This window comes from Notolabrus celidotus, chromosome 13, assembly GCF_009762535.1.
Source record: "Notolabrus celidotus isolate fNotCel1 chromosome 13, fNotCel1.pri, whole genome shotgun sequence".
In the NCBI taxonomy this organism is placed as follows: domain Eukaryota; kingdom Metazoa; phylum Chordata; class Actinopteri; order Labriformes; family Labridae; genus Notolabrus; species Notolabrus celidotus.
Window position 1 is genome coordinate 29038572 of NC_048284.1, and position 21568 is coordinate 29060139.

Below are 21568 nucleotides of genomic sequence, written 5' to 3' on the forward strand. Positions count from 1 at the left end.
CTGAAGGTAGCCCAAGCTCCATTATATCATTCGGCCATGATTATTATTGAATCCTATGTTACGACTGTGCTTGTAATGTGTTTTCGGCTGCTATTTTTCTCTGCTGCTGAACTGATTATGATCTGATTAATAGTCTGATCCTTCACTTTTATGACTCAGGATCTTTTTTTTATCGAGGATGTAAAAATAAACCTCTGCTGAGAACAAAATACCCGTGCTGCTGCTGTGACGTCACATCACAGCTGGTTTACGCAGTATATGGCGAATAAGCTGGACAAATTCGGCATAAAGTTCTGGCTTGCTTCAGATGTCGAGACCAGATACTTTTTGAATGGCTTCCCATACCTCTGCAAGGATTCCACGAGACCAGCCAATCAACGCCTGGGGGATAGTGTGGTCATGAAGCTGGTGGAGCCATATGTGGGAAAGGGAAGAAATGTCACAACAGACACATTTTTCACGTCCCTCAACCTGGCCAAAAAACTGCTGCAGAAAAACACCAGCTTGGTCGGTACCATGAACAAGGCCAGAAGAGATCTGCTGCCTTCAGTCCGGGTGCAGAGTGCAGAGAGGTTTGCCACAACGATCCTCAAACATGAGCAGGCAACCCTAACGGTTTACCAGGGGAAACCAAGGAAGAGTGTCACACTCCTGAGAACCATGCAGCCAACTGTCTCCATTGGGAGTGACAGAAAAAGAAAGCCTGAGACTTTCACTTGCTATAATGTCACAAAGGTAAGCTATTTTACCATTTTACTTAATCATTTCACCATTATTATTCTTCTTATTCTTATTCTTATTCTTATTATTATCACAAACATACTCAATTTCCGCTCATTACCATCAGGTCGAGGTTGATGTGCTGGACCAGATGGCTCGGCAGTACACCGTAAAAGGTAGAACACGGAGGTGACCTGTCGCCGTGTTTTATAACATTCTGGACATGGCTGCGATAAACGCCCATGTCCTATTCAAGGCCTGCACCTCGAACACCATTCCGAGAAGATCCTTCATCCTTGAGCTCGCAAAGCAACTTCGAGAAGAACACCTGCATGTCAAGGCCAGTCTGACGTCTCTACCCACGGAGCCACAGCATCCACGAGAGCTGAAAAGGAGGCAGTGCCAGACTCACACGCACTGCCAAAAAAATATGACTGTTGTGTCCTGCAAGGGGTGCAAGCGCCCTGTGTGTGGGAAATGCACCGTACAGATTGACCACTTTTGCCCCAAGTGTGTGCCTTAGGTGCAGCGGCGCTGTCCGAGGTGCCGATCGTGCCTTTGTTCATCTGTTTGTTTGTTCGCTGCAGCATCTGTTGTTGAGTTCTATTGTATATAGTTTGTTATGCCAACAGGTAGCCTTGTTTTTGTTGTTGTTGTTTTTGTTCAAACATTTATGTTAATTCAGTTATTTGTGCACATGTGCGTGTTTGTGTTTGCGTGTGTATGTGTGAGAGTGTGTGTGCGTGTGTGTGCGTGTGTCTGTGTGTGTGTGCGCGTGTGTGTGTCGGGGTGGGGGAGTGCGTGTATATGTTCAAATTTCCTCAATGACGGGGAAACAAATCTATTTGCAGAGAGGAGGAGCTTCAATTAAAAAAGTTTCCTCATTATTATGGTGTTTATCTCCTTTTTATTTTTATTTTTTTCTTTATATTAAAATGCATAGACTTATATAACCAACAATATAATAGACTACAAGTTATGACTGTTTCATTATGTGTTTTAGCAAGGGGAGACGCGGAGCAGCTGTAAAAAAAAACAGCACACTAAAAAGCCGATCAATTGACATGAGTCATTTAAAAGGTTAACAATCCTGCCTTATGCTGTGATATTTTGTTTTTACATAACATTAAGTTGTATTATTATTATTATTTCTCGTAAATTAGTAAAAAAAAAAATCATTAGTTGTGTGCTTCTGGGCACAAACAATTAAATTACATATGCCGTCTCAATGACGGCCTGCAGCGCCTGGAGGGGGGTCTAGAATGTTGGCGCCCTAGTGTTAAAGAAAGTAAAGGAGTATTTGTGTGGATGGTTGGGACAGTAGATGGACTGAAGAGAGAATAAAAGTTGGTAGTTGAATAATAACAAGTTTTATTCTGCTTCAGCCTGTATTTGTATTCAATGAAGTTTAGAGGCGGCTCTCTCTGGTGGCTCACTATTAGTGAGTCGTCAATGAGAAAAGAGAGATGAAAAAAGGAAGGAGGGGACAAATGATAATGCTGAACATTTTGTTGAGAAACCTGCCAAATAAAAACTCATAAATCAGTCCACTCAGGGTCTTAAACAATCCACAAGACTGCATTCAGAGTTAGATCTCTAGCTTTGTCTTAAACCCTCTCTAGAATCATCGTGTACGTGTTATCTTCATATCTCGGTTACATTTAGAAATAATGATTCTCGAGGCGGTATGGATTATATAAATGTTGTGTCAGTGTTTTTCTCTCTGTGCTTCTCTGTTTACATGTGGATGATTGTTTTTATTGTTTTTAAAACAACCATATCCTAAAAAGGTTGAGACACAGTGTAAAATGTTGATCAATGCAGAATCTTACAGATTTCAGATCATTTAAAGTTTATACTGAAAATAGAACAGAGAAAAGAAAGCACATGTTCAAACTGAAAAATGAAAAATGTTAGTGTGTTATGAAAAAGATCTGCTTATTTTAAACTTGATGACAGAAACACTTTTCAAACAGTTGGGACAGAGGCATGTTTCCACATCTTTGCACAGGGCTGTGCAGAGACGTCATTACCTGTAAAAATGAGCACTATCTCTATTTGGATAAAAGTCCAGAAGAGGATGTGTTACACTGAAAGTGTTGTTTTAGCTTTATTGCAACAATTGTCATAAAAGATGAGAACACATAATATATTATACCATTGATGAACAGCTACACTGAATAATGGTTATCGGTCTCATGAACTATAATATCCTGTATCGTTATTTCGGCCGACCTCTAATTTAGAGATTAGCTGCAAAGTTCATTCACACATCTTCGAGCGTTCCTCTGCATGTTTCATTCTGAGTGTAAATCTGAATTATTTGAGCATTTGAAATCCTAAATTCCATTTGTGTCTAACACAATTGAAAATGTATTTACAGTTAACCTTTTTGAAGGAAACAAACATGTTAGAGTTAAATAAAAAACAACACACAAAAATATTAAATGTGTCTGTTTATAAGATGTTTTATTTTCTGTATCTTACACTGATTTAGTTGTAGTTTCCCAGAATGAAGTGCCTCCTACAAAAGTCCATGTCCTGATGTTGTTACATGTCTAACAGTGGTTCCTGATGTGCTCTGTGTTACAGTGATTCAGGGGCAGCATTTGTTGAGACTGAAATGCTCCCCTCCTGAAGTCTGTGCTCTAAAAGGATCCTCGGTGGAACTCAACTGCTCCTACACGGATCCATTCACAGGCACAAACACATTTAAGAGAATGTACTGGTTTACTGAAGAGCGGGATGGAAAACCTGTAGATCTCAGTACAGACCCACAGTACGAAGGTCGTGTGTCATTCACTGGTGCTCCTGGGCACGTCACTTTGAGAATCACAGACCTGAGAGAGAGCGACTCAGCTGTGTACAACATCATGGTGGAGGCAGAGGAGCCAGGTGGAATTTTTACCAGAGATACTGGAGTCTATTTGTCTGTCATAGGTAACATTTAGTAATTATGTCATAATATCCATAAACAACTGTTTCAGTGTTTATCTGTATTTACATGTGTACGCTGACAGTGATGTATAAAATAACCTTCCTGTTGCTTCTCATATATCCAGATCTGCAGGTTCAGATGCACAGAGATCAGTATGGTCATGGGCCGGTTCTGACGTGTCAGAGCAGTTGTCGTCCGACTTTAATTTCCTACGTCTGGTACAAAAATGGAGAAGCAGTTCACACAGAATCATCTCATCATTATCCAGAGGACTTTGATTATGGAGACAATGTTTCCTGTGCTGTAAAAGGACATGAGGACGTCCGCTCTCCTCCATTCTGTGAGTTGACTTCGAAATCTTGCACCGCTAACATAAACTTTCCTTTCCTTCCTAATATAACAGCATCACGAGGAGCTTTATATTCAAACCATTATTCTTTAACATAAGGGGCAGATGAAGAAAGAGTACAGTCAGTGTGATCTTCACTTCTGTTCAAAAGGAGGATCATAGAATTATAAACACATTTTAATACAATCTGAATCCAGTGCAGTCCTCACCTTGGACTAAGAGTCGGCCATTTATGTTCATCATGCATTGTACAATGATGTGTGCTTAGAGGACAACCAAGGACAAACCTGCAGTCTACAGTGGGGCAAAAAAGTATTTAGTCAGCCACTGATTTTGCAAGTTCTCCCACTTAGAAAGATGAGAGAGGTCTGTAATTTTCATCAGAGGTACACTTCAACTATGAGAGACAATATGAGAAAAGAAATCCAGGAAATCACATTGTAGGATTTTTTAAGAATTTATTTGTAAATTATGGTGGAAAATAAGTATTTGGTCAATAACAAAAGTTCAACTCAATACTTTGTAACATAACCTTTGTTGGCAATGACAGAGGTCAAACGTTTCCTGTAAGTCTTCACCAGGTTTGCACACACTGTAGCTGGTATTTTGGCCCATTCCTCCATGCAGATCTCCTCTAGAGCAGTGATGTTTTGGGGCTGTCGCTGGGCAACACGGACTTTCAACTCCCTCCGCAAATGTTCTATGGGGTTGAGGTCTGGAGACTGGCTAGGCCACTCCAGGACCTTGAAATGCTTTTTCGGAGCCACTCCTTTGTTGCCCGAGCGGTGTGTTTGGGATCACTGTCATGCTGTAAGACCCAGCCACATTCCATCTTCAATGCTCCCACTGATGGAAGGAGGTTTTGGCTTAAAATCTCACGATACATGGCCCCGTTTATTCTTCCCTTAACACGGATCAGTCGTCCTGTCCCCTTTGCAGAAAAACAGCCCCAAAGCATGAGGTTTCCACCCCCATGCTTCACAGTAGGTATGGTGTTCTTGGGATGCAACTCAGCATTCTTCTTCCTCCAAACACGACGAGTTGAGTTTTTACCAAAAAGTTCTATTTTGGTTTCATCTGACCACATGATATTCTCCCAATCCTCTTCTGGATCATCCATATGCTCTCTGGCAAACTTCAGACGGGCCTGGACATGTACTGGCTTAAGCAGGGGGACACGCCTGGAGCTGCAGGATTTGAGTCCCTCTCTGCGTAGTGTGTTACTGATGGTAGCCTTTGTTACTTTGGTCCCAGCTCTCTGCAGGTCATCCATCAGGTGTCTTTTATACAGATAACCAGTTCAAACAGGTGCCATTAATACAGGTAACGAGTGGAGGACAGAAGAGCTTCTTAAAGAAGAAGTTACACCACGGTGGTGATGATAGCATGGTTTAAGTTTCTTTGTAGAGACTGGTAACGTAAAGTTGCTCTCACCTGCTCCGCTGCCGTTGCTAATATTGCTGGACAGGATCCACTATGTAAACATCCGTAGCCCCCCAATTTAGCATGCTAACAGATGCTAATGGTTTTAGTGGATTGATTTGACGTGACGTGCGATCAGTTTCCCTCATGCTAGTGAATGTTAACAACCGCTGTCAAGGGGTTGTCAAGGGGTTTTGACCAATCAGAATCAAGGTTCTTACACAACCGGAAGATCAGTAAGAGAGCCGGGTAATAAATCAAAATAATGAGACCTTATTCTCCAGTTTAAAAAATCATGTTTGCAAAAACATTTACATGAACTGTATTTTGATTTTAAAGTTTGATCCATACCGTTATGACCTGTACTGCAGTCAGTCACCAGGGGCACTCTAACAGTTCTGGCTTCACTTTAGTAGAGCTGTCTCGCTGTCAGCTTTTACACAGTCTGTAGGTTTGACACAAGCTGACTTCAGTCAACCAATCTTTATTTATATAGATGCAACAAACATCATCTCAAGACGCTTTTACAAACAAAGCAGGTCTAGACCGTACTCTATGTTCTATTATTAACAAAGACCCAACATTAAGACAGGATAAGATCCTGTCCCAACTAACAGACAGGACTCAGTCTGACCTCATCTTAATCCACAATGAGCAGAGCACTTTGCAGCATTTAGCGAGTTACAGTGGCAAGGACAAACTTCCTTTAACAGGCAGAAACCTCCAGCAGGACCAGACTCATGTTAGACACACATCTGCCTCGAGTTGGGCTTGGAAAGAGGGATAGAGGAGAATAAGAGAGAGAGAGAGGGTTGATAGTGTTGAGATAGATAGTAGTAATGGTAGTAGTAGCTGTTGCTTCTTTGGTGTCACCCCCTGCTGGCCAATAGAGAGACTGAAGGTTCAATTCATTTCTAAAGGCTGGTTTATACTTCAGTGTCGACCCTATGCAGAAGTGGCTCACGCTGACATGAGCACTACATACTTGTGCGTCCATGTCGCGCAGCAATACTTTGCTGAAACACTAGAGGGCAGTGTGCTCTCTCCGAATGGCTTGCCTTTTTCCGGCCCCACTATTTTCTCTGTTTACTTTTTCACAGCAATTCTGTAAGTTTTGTACGTGTAATATCAGATACTGGAAATCTGAAAATAATAGTTCATAATTTTATTAAATATGAAATCAATATGTCATATGATTTTCCTCGTATAAATGATTTGGGGCACCACCCACTCACATGGGATCCAATCGCAGTGATTAATTATGAAAATTAAACACTGAAGATTGAACCAAGAAAAATCAATCTCTTTTATCATTAAATCTGAAGGTATGAGTTCTTGTCAAACACATTGGCCCCCTCGCTTCGAAATGAATGTACTAACAAAATCCTTTATGATATATGAAGGTTAATTCAAATAGAATGAGTAATGGGAGATTATGGTAATGACAGATTATGAACGGATTATATGAATAACAGACTAACAGATAAATACCAGACAAGAATACCTTTGAGCATGGATTGCTGGCGGTAGACCAAAATATGAAACTTGGTGATATCAGGATGAATTAGGATTCAGCTTAATTATTTAAAATGGAAATTTTAGATACTAATTTGAATTTCTGATTTGGAAATATAGTGAAGATGAGGGAGTGATGACTCGTGGTCAAAAATATAAAAAGAAGAAGTCTCGTAGACTAGAAGATAATGTCTTTATCAAAAAGGCGAGCTTTGCTTTGCTGAGCGTGTCTTTAGCATAAAGGATTAAAAATAGAAAAAACGTTTCTAAGAACGAAAAATAGAACTTTAGTCAAATAAAAGATACACTTAGAAAATTACTTTGTGGTTGCGGCAAAAATTATCAACGCTGAGTTCGGTAACACAACAAGGAAAAGTTATAGAAAAATGAAAATTTGCCATGAGGGACAAGAGAAAATGTTAGAAGACAGAGACGTCCTAAGATAAGAGCAAGAAGCGAGTAAGGGGCTTTTCCTATCTCTTTTGACTCCAACTTTAACACAGCCTCTTAATAAAGGGTTTCTTTTATAATTACCGCGATAAGTTCTATCGAAATATCGCATTAATATAAATATATCACCAACGCTATCGCCAATGCATATTTTTCTCGTAAAGCAATAATGGATTCAATTATGAGCTAAAGTGCACACAATTCTTCATAGTCAAAAAAATCAAAGTAATCTATGACATATGTTCTTCCCTGCAAGCAGTTCATGCTGTTGAGTTAGCTTCGCCCACTGATCGACAGAATATTGCAGCTGAGAGCTAGGGAGCAGGATCAGTGGATCTCAGCAATCAGTTGCAATCCTTTGAATTAGCCCATCACAAGCATTGCCTGTAAGTATTTTTTAGTTGTTTGAATGTGTATCATACAGATTTGATTAATATTTGTTGAAGATGGGATGTTTTTATATTTGTTTTAGAATCAATGCTGTATTTACTGTAATAACTTCACAATAATATATATTGTTGCACTTCGAGGTTTTCAGTATTCTTATCAAAGTCTCAAAAGGAAAGCTTTTAACATAGCTTCAGATGACAAAATCACAGGGTCACATACATTTTGGAAGTGTCTAGAATTTTGTCCCTTCAGGCTGATATATACTTCTGCGTCAAATCGACGGCGTAGCCTACGCCGGGGGTCTGCGTAGATCCTGTACCTACGCCGAGACATAAGCACGTAGCTGACGTGCACCTCCTCCAAAATGTAACTACCCGTAGAGCCGACGCAGACCGCAGGCCCTGTGATTGGTCCGCTCAGCGGCATTGTGTTTCCCGCATTTACAGGACTTCCGGGATCCCAGACATCGGCCGTGTATTTCATCTCCTTCTCTCTATTCTTCATGTAATCATGTCTGTATGATAAACAGCAACATGTATCAGCTGTAGATTAACATAACACGCTCTGAATCGCTGTGGAAAAGTAAACAGAGATCGTAGCGGGGCCGAAAGGAGGCGACCAGCTATCAGAGAGACCGCACTGCCCTCAAGCGTTTTGGAGGAGAATTGCTGCGCGACACGGACACATCGACGCACAAGTATGTGGGGCTCATGTCCGCGTCAGCCCCTGCTGCATAGGGGAGACACAGAAGTATAAATCAGCCTTTAGAGTGTTTTAGCGGAGAAGGAAGAAGGAAGAAGTTGCACACATCTGGAAAAAGTTAAACTCGGGTAGATGGGGTCTGGACAGAAAAACCACCCTCCTGTTGCAAAATCGCCACAGTTTTATTGCAGGATTCACCTCTATGGTCTGGGAGAGAAGCTGCCCCACAGTCAATCACCAGATTTTGGAGTTAAAATGTAACCTTTAGGGTTCCTTGGAATGTCCAGAAGGGGAGTAGAATGTTGAAAGAGGGGCTCTTTTTTGTGAATGACATGGTCTCTGGTCAACTCTCAAAGAGAAGAGTTTTTCATCATTCTTTTCTGGTATTGTGAAACACTCACATGCTCTGTCCTCACTACAGTATTATTTTAATTTAGAGCTGATACATGCTGCTGTTTATCATACAACAATGATTACAGGGAAGAATAGAGAGGACACATCAGAGGAGATGAAATACAAGGCCAATGTGCAGTGATCCCGGAAGTGCTGTAAATGCGGGAAATATAATAATAATAATAATAATAAAAAAAAAAATAATAATAATCTTTAATTATACAGCACTTTTCAAAACAGGGTTACAAAGTGCTTTACAAATAGGAAATTAACTAAATGACAATAAAATAGAAATGTGAGGAAGACAATGAAAAGGAATAAAAACAATAAAAAAACAATAAATTGCAGTGAGGTGACAGTAAAAAGAAATGACCGAAAGGAAGATAAAAAAGGTTAAGACAAGAGGTTAAGATAAAACAATGTTGAATTACTAAAAACAACAATATATAACAGATTCAAACAATTAAAAAATCAGAAATATAAAAATGTTAAATATTAAAGAATAAAAAGAATAAAAAGAATAGATAGATAGATAGATAGATAGATAGATAGATAGATAGATAGATAGATATAGATCTTTATTTGACCTTAAAAGGGAAATTTGTTGTCACTGTCTGTACAAGAATACATACATAAAAAGTACAAAATAAACACCCTCCCAGCCTCACAACAATGGTGCACATCATTCCAAATATAAACCCACAGGACACATTACATTTTGTTAAGGACTGCTATGGCAGACAGAACAAAGCTCCTGCCAAACCAGGCTCGTCTGCAGTACGGAGATCAGTATCTGTGACCAGATGGAAGCAGAGCGAAAAATAAGTAGAGGGGGTGATGGGGGTCCAGTGTTATGGTGCGTGCTCTGTGTATGATAGCTCTGTTGTTGAGGTCAGACAGGAGTAAAAACCTGCCTGTGATTCTGCCTGATAAATAATAAAACATCTGGAATAAAACACGCTCAGGTGACATCTCCTGTAAAAGCAGGTTTATATAAGCGTGTTTTTAAAAGAGAGTTAAAGGAGAATAAAGAGGTGCCCAACTGAGCTCCTCAGGGAGTTGTTTTAGAGCGACCAATCACAGAGCTTGTGGTCCGTGTCGTTTCAACGTGTTGTTACATTTTGCGTGAGGTGCCCGTCGGCTACGTGCGTAGCCCTCTGCGTAGGTACAGGGGCTACATAGACGCGAAGGCTAGGCCATGGATACGATGTAGTAATATAAACCAGGCTTTAGTGGCTACACTTTTTCTACCCAACTTTAAAATCAGTTTCTTTATTTGCAGATATATTCATATTCTATAAAATACATCTCTGTTTCTATAACACCTCACCTTGGGCAAGATATCAAAGGAGCAGAGTATGTTTTCAATTCAATTCAAACTTTATTTCAGACTCAGAGTCCATAAAAAAGACAAGAAAAATAAATTCAATAAATTCATACTTCACATAAATTATTAAAATATCTGTGTTAACATAAGAAAATAAAAATGCCATACCTTAAAGGAAGAGGCTGTTGTGCTGGAGTCTTCACAGCTGGGACTTAACGCACCATGCTATGTCTGACATCGGACAGAAACAACACAGTCTCACTAAAAGAGGCTTCAATGCAGCACATAGAGTGATTCATAAGATTCCTCAATAGATCTTGAACGTATTCCTCCTGCACTCAAACATTTCTCTTGCACTGAACCATCTCTGTCTCTTATTGATATTCTTGAAGCAGCATTATAAGTTACCTGTCTTCTCTGTAAACTGGCTTTCTTGTAATTTGACCACAAGTGTGCAGTATATAGAAGTGAATAATGCGCTCTGAAAAAAGTCATCATCTCTGCATCTGAACTCAAGCTAAACCTGCGTGAAAGCATGTTTGCTTCTGCATACAACTTACAACATTTCCTGTAACTATCTTCTTCATCAGTCTTTTTTTTCTTTAATAAAGTGAGTGAGGTATCTGACTCTTTTACTGACACTGAGATTTCAATCAGCCAATTTGAGGTCAGACAATTTCAGATTTATCTTCTTTGGTGTGACAGAGCAACACAGCACTCTCACTGGTGTTGGATTTGAGATCATGTTCTTCACCATAAACTGAACATGAAGTTCAGAGATCACTTTGTAGAAAACTCCGCCCACTGACCAATCAGCCGCTAACCGTACATTATCCCTTACATATCAAACTCAAGCAAACAAGTTTAAACAACGCAGGGAAATCAAGCTACAGTGAATCAAAGGAAATATGTTGAATGAACACAAATAAATTAAGAAACAATCACACTAATAATCACAAATAATAAAAATAATTAAAAACACATTTGTTGATGTATAAAACAGCCCTAAATGTTTTCAGTACCTCACAATAATTGTGCTCTGTGTCACAGTGATTCAGGGCCAGGATTCATGGGAATTGAAATGCACCACTGAAGTCTGTGCTTTAAAAGAATCAACAGTGGATCTAACCTGTTGGTACTATGATGTTTCCACAAGAAGTGGCCTCATAAACAGAGTTAAGGAAATGTACTGGTTTACTAAAGATCAGGATGGAGAACCAGTAACACTGAGGACAGACCCACAGTACAAAGGTCGTGTGTCAGTCATGCGTGTTCCTGGGCGTATCACTTTGAGAATCACAGACCTGAGAGAGAGCGACTCAGCCGTGTACTACTTCAGAGTGGAGACAGAGCAGCCAGGTGGAATATATACCAGTGATCCTGGAGTCTCTTTGTCTGTCACAGGTAACATTTGGTAATTATGTCATAACATCCATAAACAACTGTTTCAGTGTTAATCTGTATTTACATGTGTATGCTGACAGTGATGTATACAATAACCTCCCTGTTACTTCTCATAGATCCAGAGCTGCAGGTTCAGGTGAGAGGACCTGATCCTTATGGCCGGGTGTATCTGACGTGTCAAAGCAGTTGTCTCGTACCTCAACATTCCTCCTACATCTGGTACAAAACTGGAGAGGAAATTCAGTCAGAAACGTCTTCTTCATATAATTTGAAGGACTTTACTCGTGAAGACAGCTATTCCTGTGCATTAGAAAGACACAAGGATTCCCCCTCTTTATTTGTCTGTGAGTTAACTTCATACTCATATCAGCAGCAGGTGAAGACTGATAACCACATGTGTTTATTAAACTGTTACTGCTGACAAACTCGGTTTTAAATTCTCATTTTTTGTTTTTTCAGGTGTCTGGGGTTCATCATGCAACAGAGTGTCGCACACTGACAGAAAAATCTGTGCTCCCAAAGGCTCATCAGTGAATATCTCTTCTAACTACAACAGTTATGAGAATATCACTTCCAAATTCTGGTTCAGTCCTGCACTTAGTCTCCATTGGAAAAATCCCATACTACCTGAGGACCTAAATGAAGACTCCCAGTTTGCAGATCGTGTTCAGGTCTTTGAAACAGAGAGAGGTCGCTCCACTTTAAGAATCACTGATCTGAGAGAGAGTGACTCAGCAGAATACCGTTTCAAATTCAAGACACAGAGTTTTGAATGGACAAGCAGTCTACCTGCCACAACGCTGACTGTCACAGGTAACCGTTAAAGAACGTTTGAATACTGGAAACACTGATTCAGCTGTGTCATCATGACTCTGTTAGAAGACTGAGAAAACTCAGTGCTTGCTGTGTTTTCCAGGGATTTTATTTCCTGAATTTACAGGTGCATCTCAACAAATTAAAGTAATAATAAATAATATATAAATAAAATCATTATCATCAGGTATTTAAAAAAGTGAAAATGTAATTTATTATTCAGACTAATTTCACATAAACTAAAACAATTCAAGCATTTCTCTATTTTCATTTGATAGTTATGGTTCACAGCTCAACAAATAAAAATCTCAAAATATTAGAGTCTCTCATTTCCAATTTGAGTTAGTCACTTTTCAAACAATGTAAAAACTTTGGTTTAGTTCAGATCACACGACCATGAGGAAGACTGCTGACCTGACAGTTGTACAGATGATGATAACAGAGGGTCACTGCTGGCTTTTCCCAGAGTGCTGTATCAAAGCATGTTCATAGAAAGTTGACTGGAAGGGAAAGTGCGGTAGGGAAAGGTGTGCAAGCATCAGGGATGAGCGCAGCATTGAGAGGATAGTGAAGAAAAGTTGATTCAAGAACTTTGGAGAGCTTCACGTGGAGTGGACTGAGGCTGGACTCAGAGCATCAGGAGTCACCACGCACAGACGTCTTCAGGGAAGAGACTACACCTGTCACATTCTTGATATCAAGACTCTCCTGAACCAGAAACAACGTCAGAAGAGTCCTACCCGAGCTCAGGAGACAAAGAACTGGACTGTTGCTCAGTGGTCTAAAGTCCTCTTTTGTAAATTGAGGTCCTAGAGTCTGGAGGAAGAGTGGAGAGGCTCAGAGTCCTAGGTGTTCCAAGTCCACTGTGAAGTTTCTGCAGTCTGTGATGGTTTGGGGTGTCATGTCATCTGCTGGTGTTGGTCCACTGTGTCTTATCAAGTCCAAAGTCAACACAGAGTCTACCAGGAGGTTTTAAAGCACTTCATGCTTCATCTGATGACAAGCTTTATGGAGATGCTGATTTCATTCTCCAGCAGGACTCATCACCTGCCCACAGCACCAAAACTACCACCAGATGGTTCACTGACCATGATGTTACTGTGCTTGATGGACCAGTCAACTCACCTGACCTGAACCCCGCAGAAAATCTGTGGGTCTGTTTGTCAGGAGAAACCCCTGACTCTTAAACACAGACCAGCTGAAGGCTGCTATCAAAACAACCTGAGCTTAGATAACAAAAAGTAAAAACAAACATTCTTCTCAGAAGTTCAATATTTCTGTATTTCAATCATCTTTTGATTGATCTGAGGAAATATTCAAATCATTTCAGATACTGGATTCATGATTTATATGAGTTATAAGCCATAATCATCAAAATGTAAATAGAACAGTTTCAAATATTTCATTTTACATGTATGAACAAATTAAAGTTTATCTTTTGAAAGAAATACAATGAAACTCTTTTATTTGGTAACATTGTAATTTGTTAAAATGCACCTGTATGATCTTAAATGATTGATAATATGAAAACTGTTATCTGATCCAGCTTTACAGGTGAGGGTGACAAGAATATTAGTCAACCAGTCTTCTACCTACGCAGACCTGGAGTGTCACGGCAGCTGCATCCCAGCTCGTGGTTTTTCCTTCACCTGGTTCAGGAACGGAGAGACAAATAGTTCCTGGCCAGAGACGACTTTCTATAAAGGCTGGATTTCTCTTGAAGAAGAAATCTCCTGTGCTTTCAGAGGACATGAACAGTTTCCCTCTCCACCAGTCTGTGAGTAAACACCACTGTGCCAGGACAAAAACTCACCTGCACAGTCACCAACCATTACACTTTACAAGTTCAGCTAAAACTGTACCTGGGTCCTAATGTATGCTTAAAAGTAGATATGACACAATTACTGAAAAAAGGACCAAAAAGAGCTAAGCTGATACTGCTCAGGTAGACGGTAAGTTGTGATCTAACACTTAGAAATTAGAACGTTAAATATTTTTAACCCAGCATGATGGCCGTGTTATGTTCTTTACTGAGTGATTTGGAAGTTGGATAACCTTTCATGAGGATAAATGTCTTGAGGTATGTGCCATCTTGATCTGAAGATGTTCCCAGCAGAAATCCCATTTGCAACATGACAACAGAAAATAGTGTGAAGATAAGATATTAAGGTTGTGACTGAAACATTTTAAATTAGATGTCAGCAACATGTTTCAGAAAATTGGGAAAGGAGTGTGTTTACTGTTGTGTTGCGTCGTCTCTTCTTTGAACAATACTGTAAATGTCTGTGAACCCAAGAGACCAGTTTCTGGAGTTTAAAGTGAAATGTTCTCTCATTCTTGTCCGATAGAGGATTTCAGCTGCTCAACAGATCAGGGTCTACTTTGTGATATTTTTAGTTTGATGATGCTCCAAATGTTTTCAGTGGGTGACAAGTCAGGACTGCAGGCAGACCAGTTTAGCAACTGGACTCTTCTACTACAGAGCCACGCTGTTGTAACACATGCTGAATGTGGTTTATCATTGTCTTGTTGAAAAATATATGGTCTTCCTGAAAAAAGTAATTGTCTGGATGGCAGCATATGTTGCTCCTAAACCTGTATATATTGTTCAGCATTAATGGAGCCTTCACAGATGTGTAAGCTACCCATGCCATGAACTCTAATGATCCCCATACCATCAGAGAGGCTGGCTTTGAACTGTGAGCTGATAACAAACCGGGTGGTCCCTCTCCTCTACAGGGTTACGGTTAAGGTCGGGAGAATATTGGATCCATGATTCCAAAACTGTCAATCAATCAATCAATCTTTATGGAGTGCCAAATCACAACAAATGTTATCTGAAGACTTTTTACAAGCAGAGCAGGTCTATACCGTACTCAATGTTCTATTTTTTTTTTTAAGTTATACTTTTTGGGGCTTTTTGCCTTTATTCCATAGGACAGTTAAAGAGAGACAGGAAATATGGGGAGCAGACATGCAGGAAACGGTCGACCGGTCGGGAATCGAACCGGCAACCCCTGCGACAAGGACTGTAGCATCTGTATGTAGGGCGCTTAGACCACTAGACCACCAGTGCCCCCAATTTTCTATTATTAACAAAGACCCAACATCAAGACAGAATAAGATCCAGCCCCATCTTACAGACAGGACTCAGTCTGATCTCATCTTAATCCACCATGAGCAGAGCACTTTGCAGCATTTAGCATGTTACAGCGGCGAGGACAAACTTCCTTTAACAGGCAGAAACCTCCAGCAGGACCAGACTCATGTTAGACAGATATCTGCCTAGACCATATCAGGGTTGGAGAGAGGGATAGAGGGAAATGAAGAAACAGAGAGATGATGGTGGTGAGACTGATAGTAGAAGTTGTAGCAGCTGGAGCTTGGCACATCGGTAGCAGCAGGCCGTCTACGGCAGCGATCAATAGTATCCATTTGTCAGACCAGAGGAAGTTTCCCCTTCACATCAATCCATCTTCAACGGGCTCAGGCCCAGAGAAGTCATCAGTGTTTATAGATCATGTTTCCTGTCAATGGTTTTTGGAAGTGATTTTGAGCCCATGCGGTGATTTCCATTATTGCAAATCATCATATTCTGTTTATATCAACATGTAACACAGCGTCCCAACTTTCCTGAATTTATATTATAGCGTTATATATTAGCGATATATAAATTTATATATATTGGAAGTGTTAGAAAGAGCTTTGGGTTTTATTCCAAAGTTAAAATAAAGTTCACTCCATCACTGCAGTAATTTAAAGACATCCTCTGTTGACTTGTGTAGAATTGTTGTTTATATAATATGTAGGGAAGTGATTTGCCAACTCCGTCATCAGCACTCTATCCAGCCTCTGTGACACAAACTGGTAGAGATGATTTAAGAGGTTAAATCAATTACATTTCAACCAGCACTTATAAGCAAAAACACACCAAATCTTTAATACTTACAATAATGATTGATGTTATCTTCCTCAGATGCTCCAAAGGTTCCCTCAGTGCTGGTGACTTCCTCTGGTGAGATTCTGGAGAATAGTTCAGTGACTCTGACCTGTAGCAGTGATGCTAACCCAGAGGCTAAATACGCCTGGTACAAGAAAAATGGAGATCAAGACGTCCAGCCACTCAGTAACACGTCACAACTTGTCTTCAGCTCCTTCCAGTCCTCTGACTCTGGAGAGTATTACTGTGTAGCTGAGAACGTCCTCGGGAAGAGAACATCCAAGCTCCTCTTTGTTGATATGAAGTGTGAGTTGAACAGTTTTGTCTTTACTGAAACTGAAATTAGCTGAAAGTGGTCAAATGATCAAGAAGCACTGGGACCTGTACGGCCTGTTTGTTCCATAAAGTGTTCTGTGTGAATTGAAGGTCAGCTGTAACCACAGGGGGATTATTTCACAAACATTTGCTGTAAGTTTCAGTAAAGTATGTCTAATATCTCTTTCTTTTATGTCCAGATAAATCAATGATGGTAATAAATGCCATCAGGTTGGCTCTAATGGCTGTGATCCCGATTCCGCTACTCCTTTTTAGTCTGTGGATGAGGTGGGACTGTTGAATTTAACAAATCACATTGCTTTGACTGTTTACTGTTTTTGAGTTTTAAATGAAACTTTTGTTTTTCTTCAGTCATTGCCGAAAAAAGGCGACTCTGAGCTCCACCCCTGAACCAAACGAACCTGAAGGAACTGCAGAGGTCAGAGAGATATTGGGCCACACTTAATCACTTGATGTTATAATTTGTTGGTTAAATAAAGTTGCACTCATTGTGACGTTAAAGACATGATCTCACTCCCACCTCTTCAAAATGGCAGCTCAGCATGAGGTTAAATAGAAAAAACAAGGCTGACGTTTTAACACGGTTATGTTTGCAAAACAACAGTTTAGTATTTACAGATTCTACATAACAATGTAGGAGCTTTACTCAGTGGTCTGGATTTGTTTTTAATATGTTTAATAGTCTGAATAGTATTGACCAATCAGATGTCAGCAGACTTGGGTGTCTGCAGAAAAAAACTGTTTGTATGGAGAGCAAAAGCAGGAGAAACACAATCCAGCATAATGATATCCATCGTGGGTAATCTGAGGAGGATGTATTTCTCTTTATAAACAGATATCTCCATGAAGAGCAGCTAACAATCTAGATCAAACATTTACACTGAGAAACAAATCAGTTTGATGCCGTGTCACTAAAGACAATCAGCGTTCAGATGTCCTGACTTCCTGGAATGCATCAGCCTAACCTTTGTCCATTGACTAATCTGCATCATGTTGTTATATGATATAAGCAAACCTAAGGGCCTTTAGTAAAAAGTAAATCACAAGAAATTCAGTTTTGTCTTTGGGTTCATACCGCTGACACAAACCAGAGGGAGGCCACTGTGCAATATATTATTTACAGTGAAACTGGGACTCACCAGAAATAGATTAACCCCAGGAACTACTCCAATGGATGTATTGAACTAAGAAGTGACGGCACTTATTTTGCTGACATATCTGGACACTGCTCAGTTCTCATGTTGCTAATTAGACTGTAAACAATGAAGCCCACTGGAAATCAGTCTGCTGGAGGTTGTTTCATACTGGTTATTGTATCGTATCAGTCCCTGATGTATCACATCATTGTCACACCAAGGATACTCAAATCTTTTTTGCTGCAAAGCCCAAAAACCTTCATCAGTCTCATGTGTCTAGATTACCCTGACAAAACTGAAGCACTGTTGAGAGGACCAGACACCTTCAGCACGACTGTTCAGCGGTTCATTGGTCCAACTAAATATTAAACCCACTGCTAAACATCTAGGTATCATCTTTGACCAACATATGACCTTTGACCATCGGATCACTAAAGTTGCAGATATTTTCAAGAAGCTCCTCAAGACTAGTCTGCACAGAGAAGCCTTCATGTAACCCTCTACTTCAGTTTCATGGTTGTTTTGCTTTGTTTCTTTTACTTCCTAGTGTTTGCATGTCATTTTGATTCTTTTGTTTTATTTCCATGCTTGGGGATCACTTTGTAACCAAGTATTTTAAAAGTGAGGTACAAATTAACTTGTACTTGCTTCTTAAATACTGGCTGCACCGGAGTGACTGAGAAGTTGACCATCATTCCAAATGGACTATTTCATTCTCAGACAATAGCCAATGGGCTCTGAGACTGCAGTTTGGTTGATTAGGTACCAGTTTCTACTTCAACTCAACAACAAGTTAGTGGTCAGCACCCAGCAGTGACTCCAGATGAAGTCACATGTGGGAGTCATATTTTGAGTCACTGGGTCACTGTCTGAGCTCATTTAAGACTTGAGAGTGAGAAAAGGATGATATTTATTTTTACAAAGTTTGAAACCACATTGACCAGAGATGTCTCTGTACCACAGATCAATTTAAGCTCAGTTTAGCTTCAAACATGTCATAGAAGATTTACTTATAACATATGACTGATTTTGATTCTCATTTATGATGCCTTTTATTCTCATCCTAATGTTGCTGGCAGATTGAGTCCGATCCTGATAACATCAGCACCTCCGCCTTGAACAGCATACCTGCAGTAAAGCCACAAGACATCGAGGAGCAGGAAACTCCTGTGTGAAGGTCAGTGTAGTTTAAACCTGATGCATGGAAAGTACGACAACACATGAATTCATCAATTAACAAATCTAGAAAAAACCTCCTACTTGTGTTTGAGAACTCACTCATCAGATTGTTGGGACTTTCTGCAGATGCAGTCGAACCGGAGTGATGGCGTGTGGAAGAAAAACTGAAAAATTCCAACATTGCAGCGGTGGAGTGAAGAGCGAGTTTGAAGAGGCTGTAGGGGGGTGAATGGGAGCAGAATATTTTCATTGAATACAAGCTTTGATTTCACATGTGCAGTTATAACACATATATGTATTTTATGATGTGTAGGTATGATATATATGTAGTTTAGGATGTGCAGGTATGATATATATCTAGTTTAGGATGTGCAGGTTTAAGGTGCTGTGTCCACTAATGCCTGTTTTCTATTCAAACCAAATTTAAATCAGCGTACAATTTCTAAATCTAGATCTGCTGCAAATGCAATGACAACACAATGTCTGTCAATAGTTTTCACAGTTTCTTGTGAAGACGCCATTGAATTAAATTTAATATGAAGCTTAAAGAGGATTTTAAAAACAGAACTAACGGTCTCTACTAGAGAAAGAAGAAGTGCCACCGGACAATTTTCATAACCTAACAACAGCAAATGCTGGTGAGAAGCGTTCTGAAATTGAGGTCGTTGGCGCAGCCTGCTCAAAGAAAAAACATCTTAGTGGACACGGGTTTTAAAATATATGTTTAGTTTAGGATGTGCACAAGCTGATCATGACAGGGATGGTTGTGTACCTTATACAGTTAGCACTGTTGTTTATGTTGTGTGCTTTAATGTGATGACAAATCTGAAGACTCTTTACAAACAGAGCAGGTCTAGACCGTACTCTGTGTTTTATTATTAACAAAGACCCAACATCAAGACAGGATAAGATCCAGTCCCATCTTACAGACGGGACTCAGTCCGATCTCATCTTAATCCACCATGAGCAGAGCACTTTGCAGCATTTAGCAAGTTACAGTGGCAAGGACAAACTTCCTTTAACAGGCAGGAACCTCCAGCAGGACCAGACTCATGTTAGACACACATCTGCTGAGACTGAGTTGTGGTTGGAAAGAGGGATAAAAGAAGATGAAGAGAGAGAGAGATGATAGTGGTGAGATGATAGGGGTGAGACAGATAGAAGTAGTTGTAACAGCAGCTGGAGTCTGGCACGTTCACAGCAGCAGGCCGTCTATGGCAGAGATCCAGACGAACATACAAGACAAGGGAGCTCAGGGACTAGAGAAAGGTCTATGGTTAGAAACTGTAATGGGACATCGAGGGTTTAAGTAAGTGATAGGGAGACAGAGAATAGAGAAGGGAAAGATAGGGTCCCAGTGTGTCAGTTCCCCCGGCAGTCTAAGCCTATAGCAGCATAACTAAGAGCTGGTCCAAGCCTAAGTCAACTCTAACTATAGGCTTTATCAAAAAGGAAAGTTTTAAGATGACTCTTAAAAGTGGAGAGGGTGTCTGCCTCCTGGACCCTGACTGGTAGATGATTCCAAAGGAGAGGTGCCTGGTAGCTGAAAGCTCAGTCTCCCATACTGTTTTTAGAGTCTTTAGGTACGACGAGCAGGCCTGCATGTAGGGAGCGTAGTGTTCTAGAGGGGTAATAGGGCCCTGTGAGCTCTTTAAGATACGTAGGTGTCTGACCATAAAGGGCTTTGTAGGTCAGAAGAAGGATTTAAATTCTATTCTAGATTTTACGGGGAGCCAGTGTAGAGAAGCTAACACAGAAGAGATGTGCTCTCTCTTCTTACTTCCAGATTGTGTATATATGTAAAGGTTTATGATGAACTGCTTCATGAGTGTATAAATGTGGGAAATGTTTGAGTATCGACATGGAGAGTGAAGTGCTGTCAGTGATCTGTCAGTTGGTTGCGGTCAGACTGGAAAGGTGCTTTATTATTGCCGTCCATTAACCATATTAACTATGTGCATGTATAAACCCACAGCCTGAGGGTGCTCTCACACCTGGATCATTTGGTGAAGTTGTTCAGAAACAGGGGGCGGTTCCTTCCTTGGCCTGGGTCGTTTGGACATGGGTTAACACAGCAATCGCACTCTGAACAACAATGAAGCAGAGATCACCTTGAAGAAGTGGTCTCTGCTCACCTCGTATCAAACCCTGCAGACGTTTGTGTGCAGTGAGAACGCAACCAACCTAGAAACTGGAACAGGAGTTTCGTGAGGTCAGGCCGACACACAAATATATACACAAACACACACACAGGTATGCAATGTGCCACTGCTAACTGCTCTCATAGTAAGACACTCCACTGAAATCAGGTTTTTGGGATTAAGAGTTTTAGCACTAGTGACCAGTGCTCGTGGCTTAGTTTACCCACTCAGAGGGAAAAGGAGGCTGTGACTTTAAGACACAGGACAGCTCAGTGATGGTGTGTGCTTTGGCTGTTTTACAACATTACAGTGTGAACACAAAAAGATCTGAGAGAAAAACACAACCATGCATCTTTTTATCACCTGATTCAGAACAAAGGGAAACAAGCTCCAGGTCAGAAAGCACCCTCAGA

The 21568-nt window shown here is 40.4% G+C and overlaps 1 protein-coding gene across 1 annotated transcript; it reads left to right on the plus strand.

The window, feature by feature from the left end:
- The first annotated feature begins 258 nt into the window (after positions 1 to 258).
- Positions 259 to 19839, plus strand: LOC117824601. The gene is made up of 12 exons (XM_034700138.1): positions 259 to 735; positions 848 to 896; positions 3313 to 3660; positions 3783 to 3836; positions 11727 to 11954; positions 12070 to 12423; positions 13970 to 14200; positions 16400 to 16669; positions 16879 to 16966; positions 17051 to 17117; positions 18915 to 19012; positions 19141 to 19839. Exons 1-11 carry the CDS (start codon positions 259 to 261, stop codon positions 19008 to 19010), a joined length of 2262 nt encoding a protein of 753 aa, XP_034556029.1. The 3' UTR covers positions 19011 to 19012; positions 19141 to 19839.
- Positions 19840 to 21568: the final 1729 nt, after the last annotated feature.

Coding starts and splice junctions, on each gene's coding strand:
- LOC117824601 (XM_034700138.1), top strand. CDS start 259: ATGGCGAATAAGCTGGACAAATTCGGCATAAAGTTCTGGCTTGCTTCA. Junction 3,661..3,782: donor AGTCTATTTGTCTGTCATAG/GTAACATTTAGT, acceptor TCATATATCCAG/ATCTGCAGGTTCAGATGCAC. Junction 3,837..11,726: donor TCATGGGCCGGTTCTGACGT/GTCAGAGCAGTT, acceptor TACTTCTCATAG/ATCCAGAGCTGCAGGTTCAG.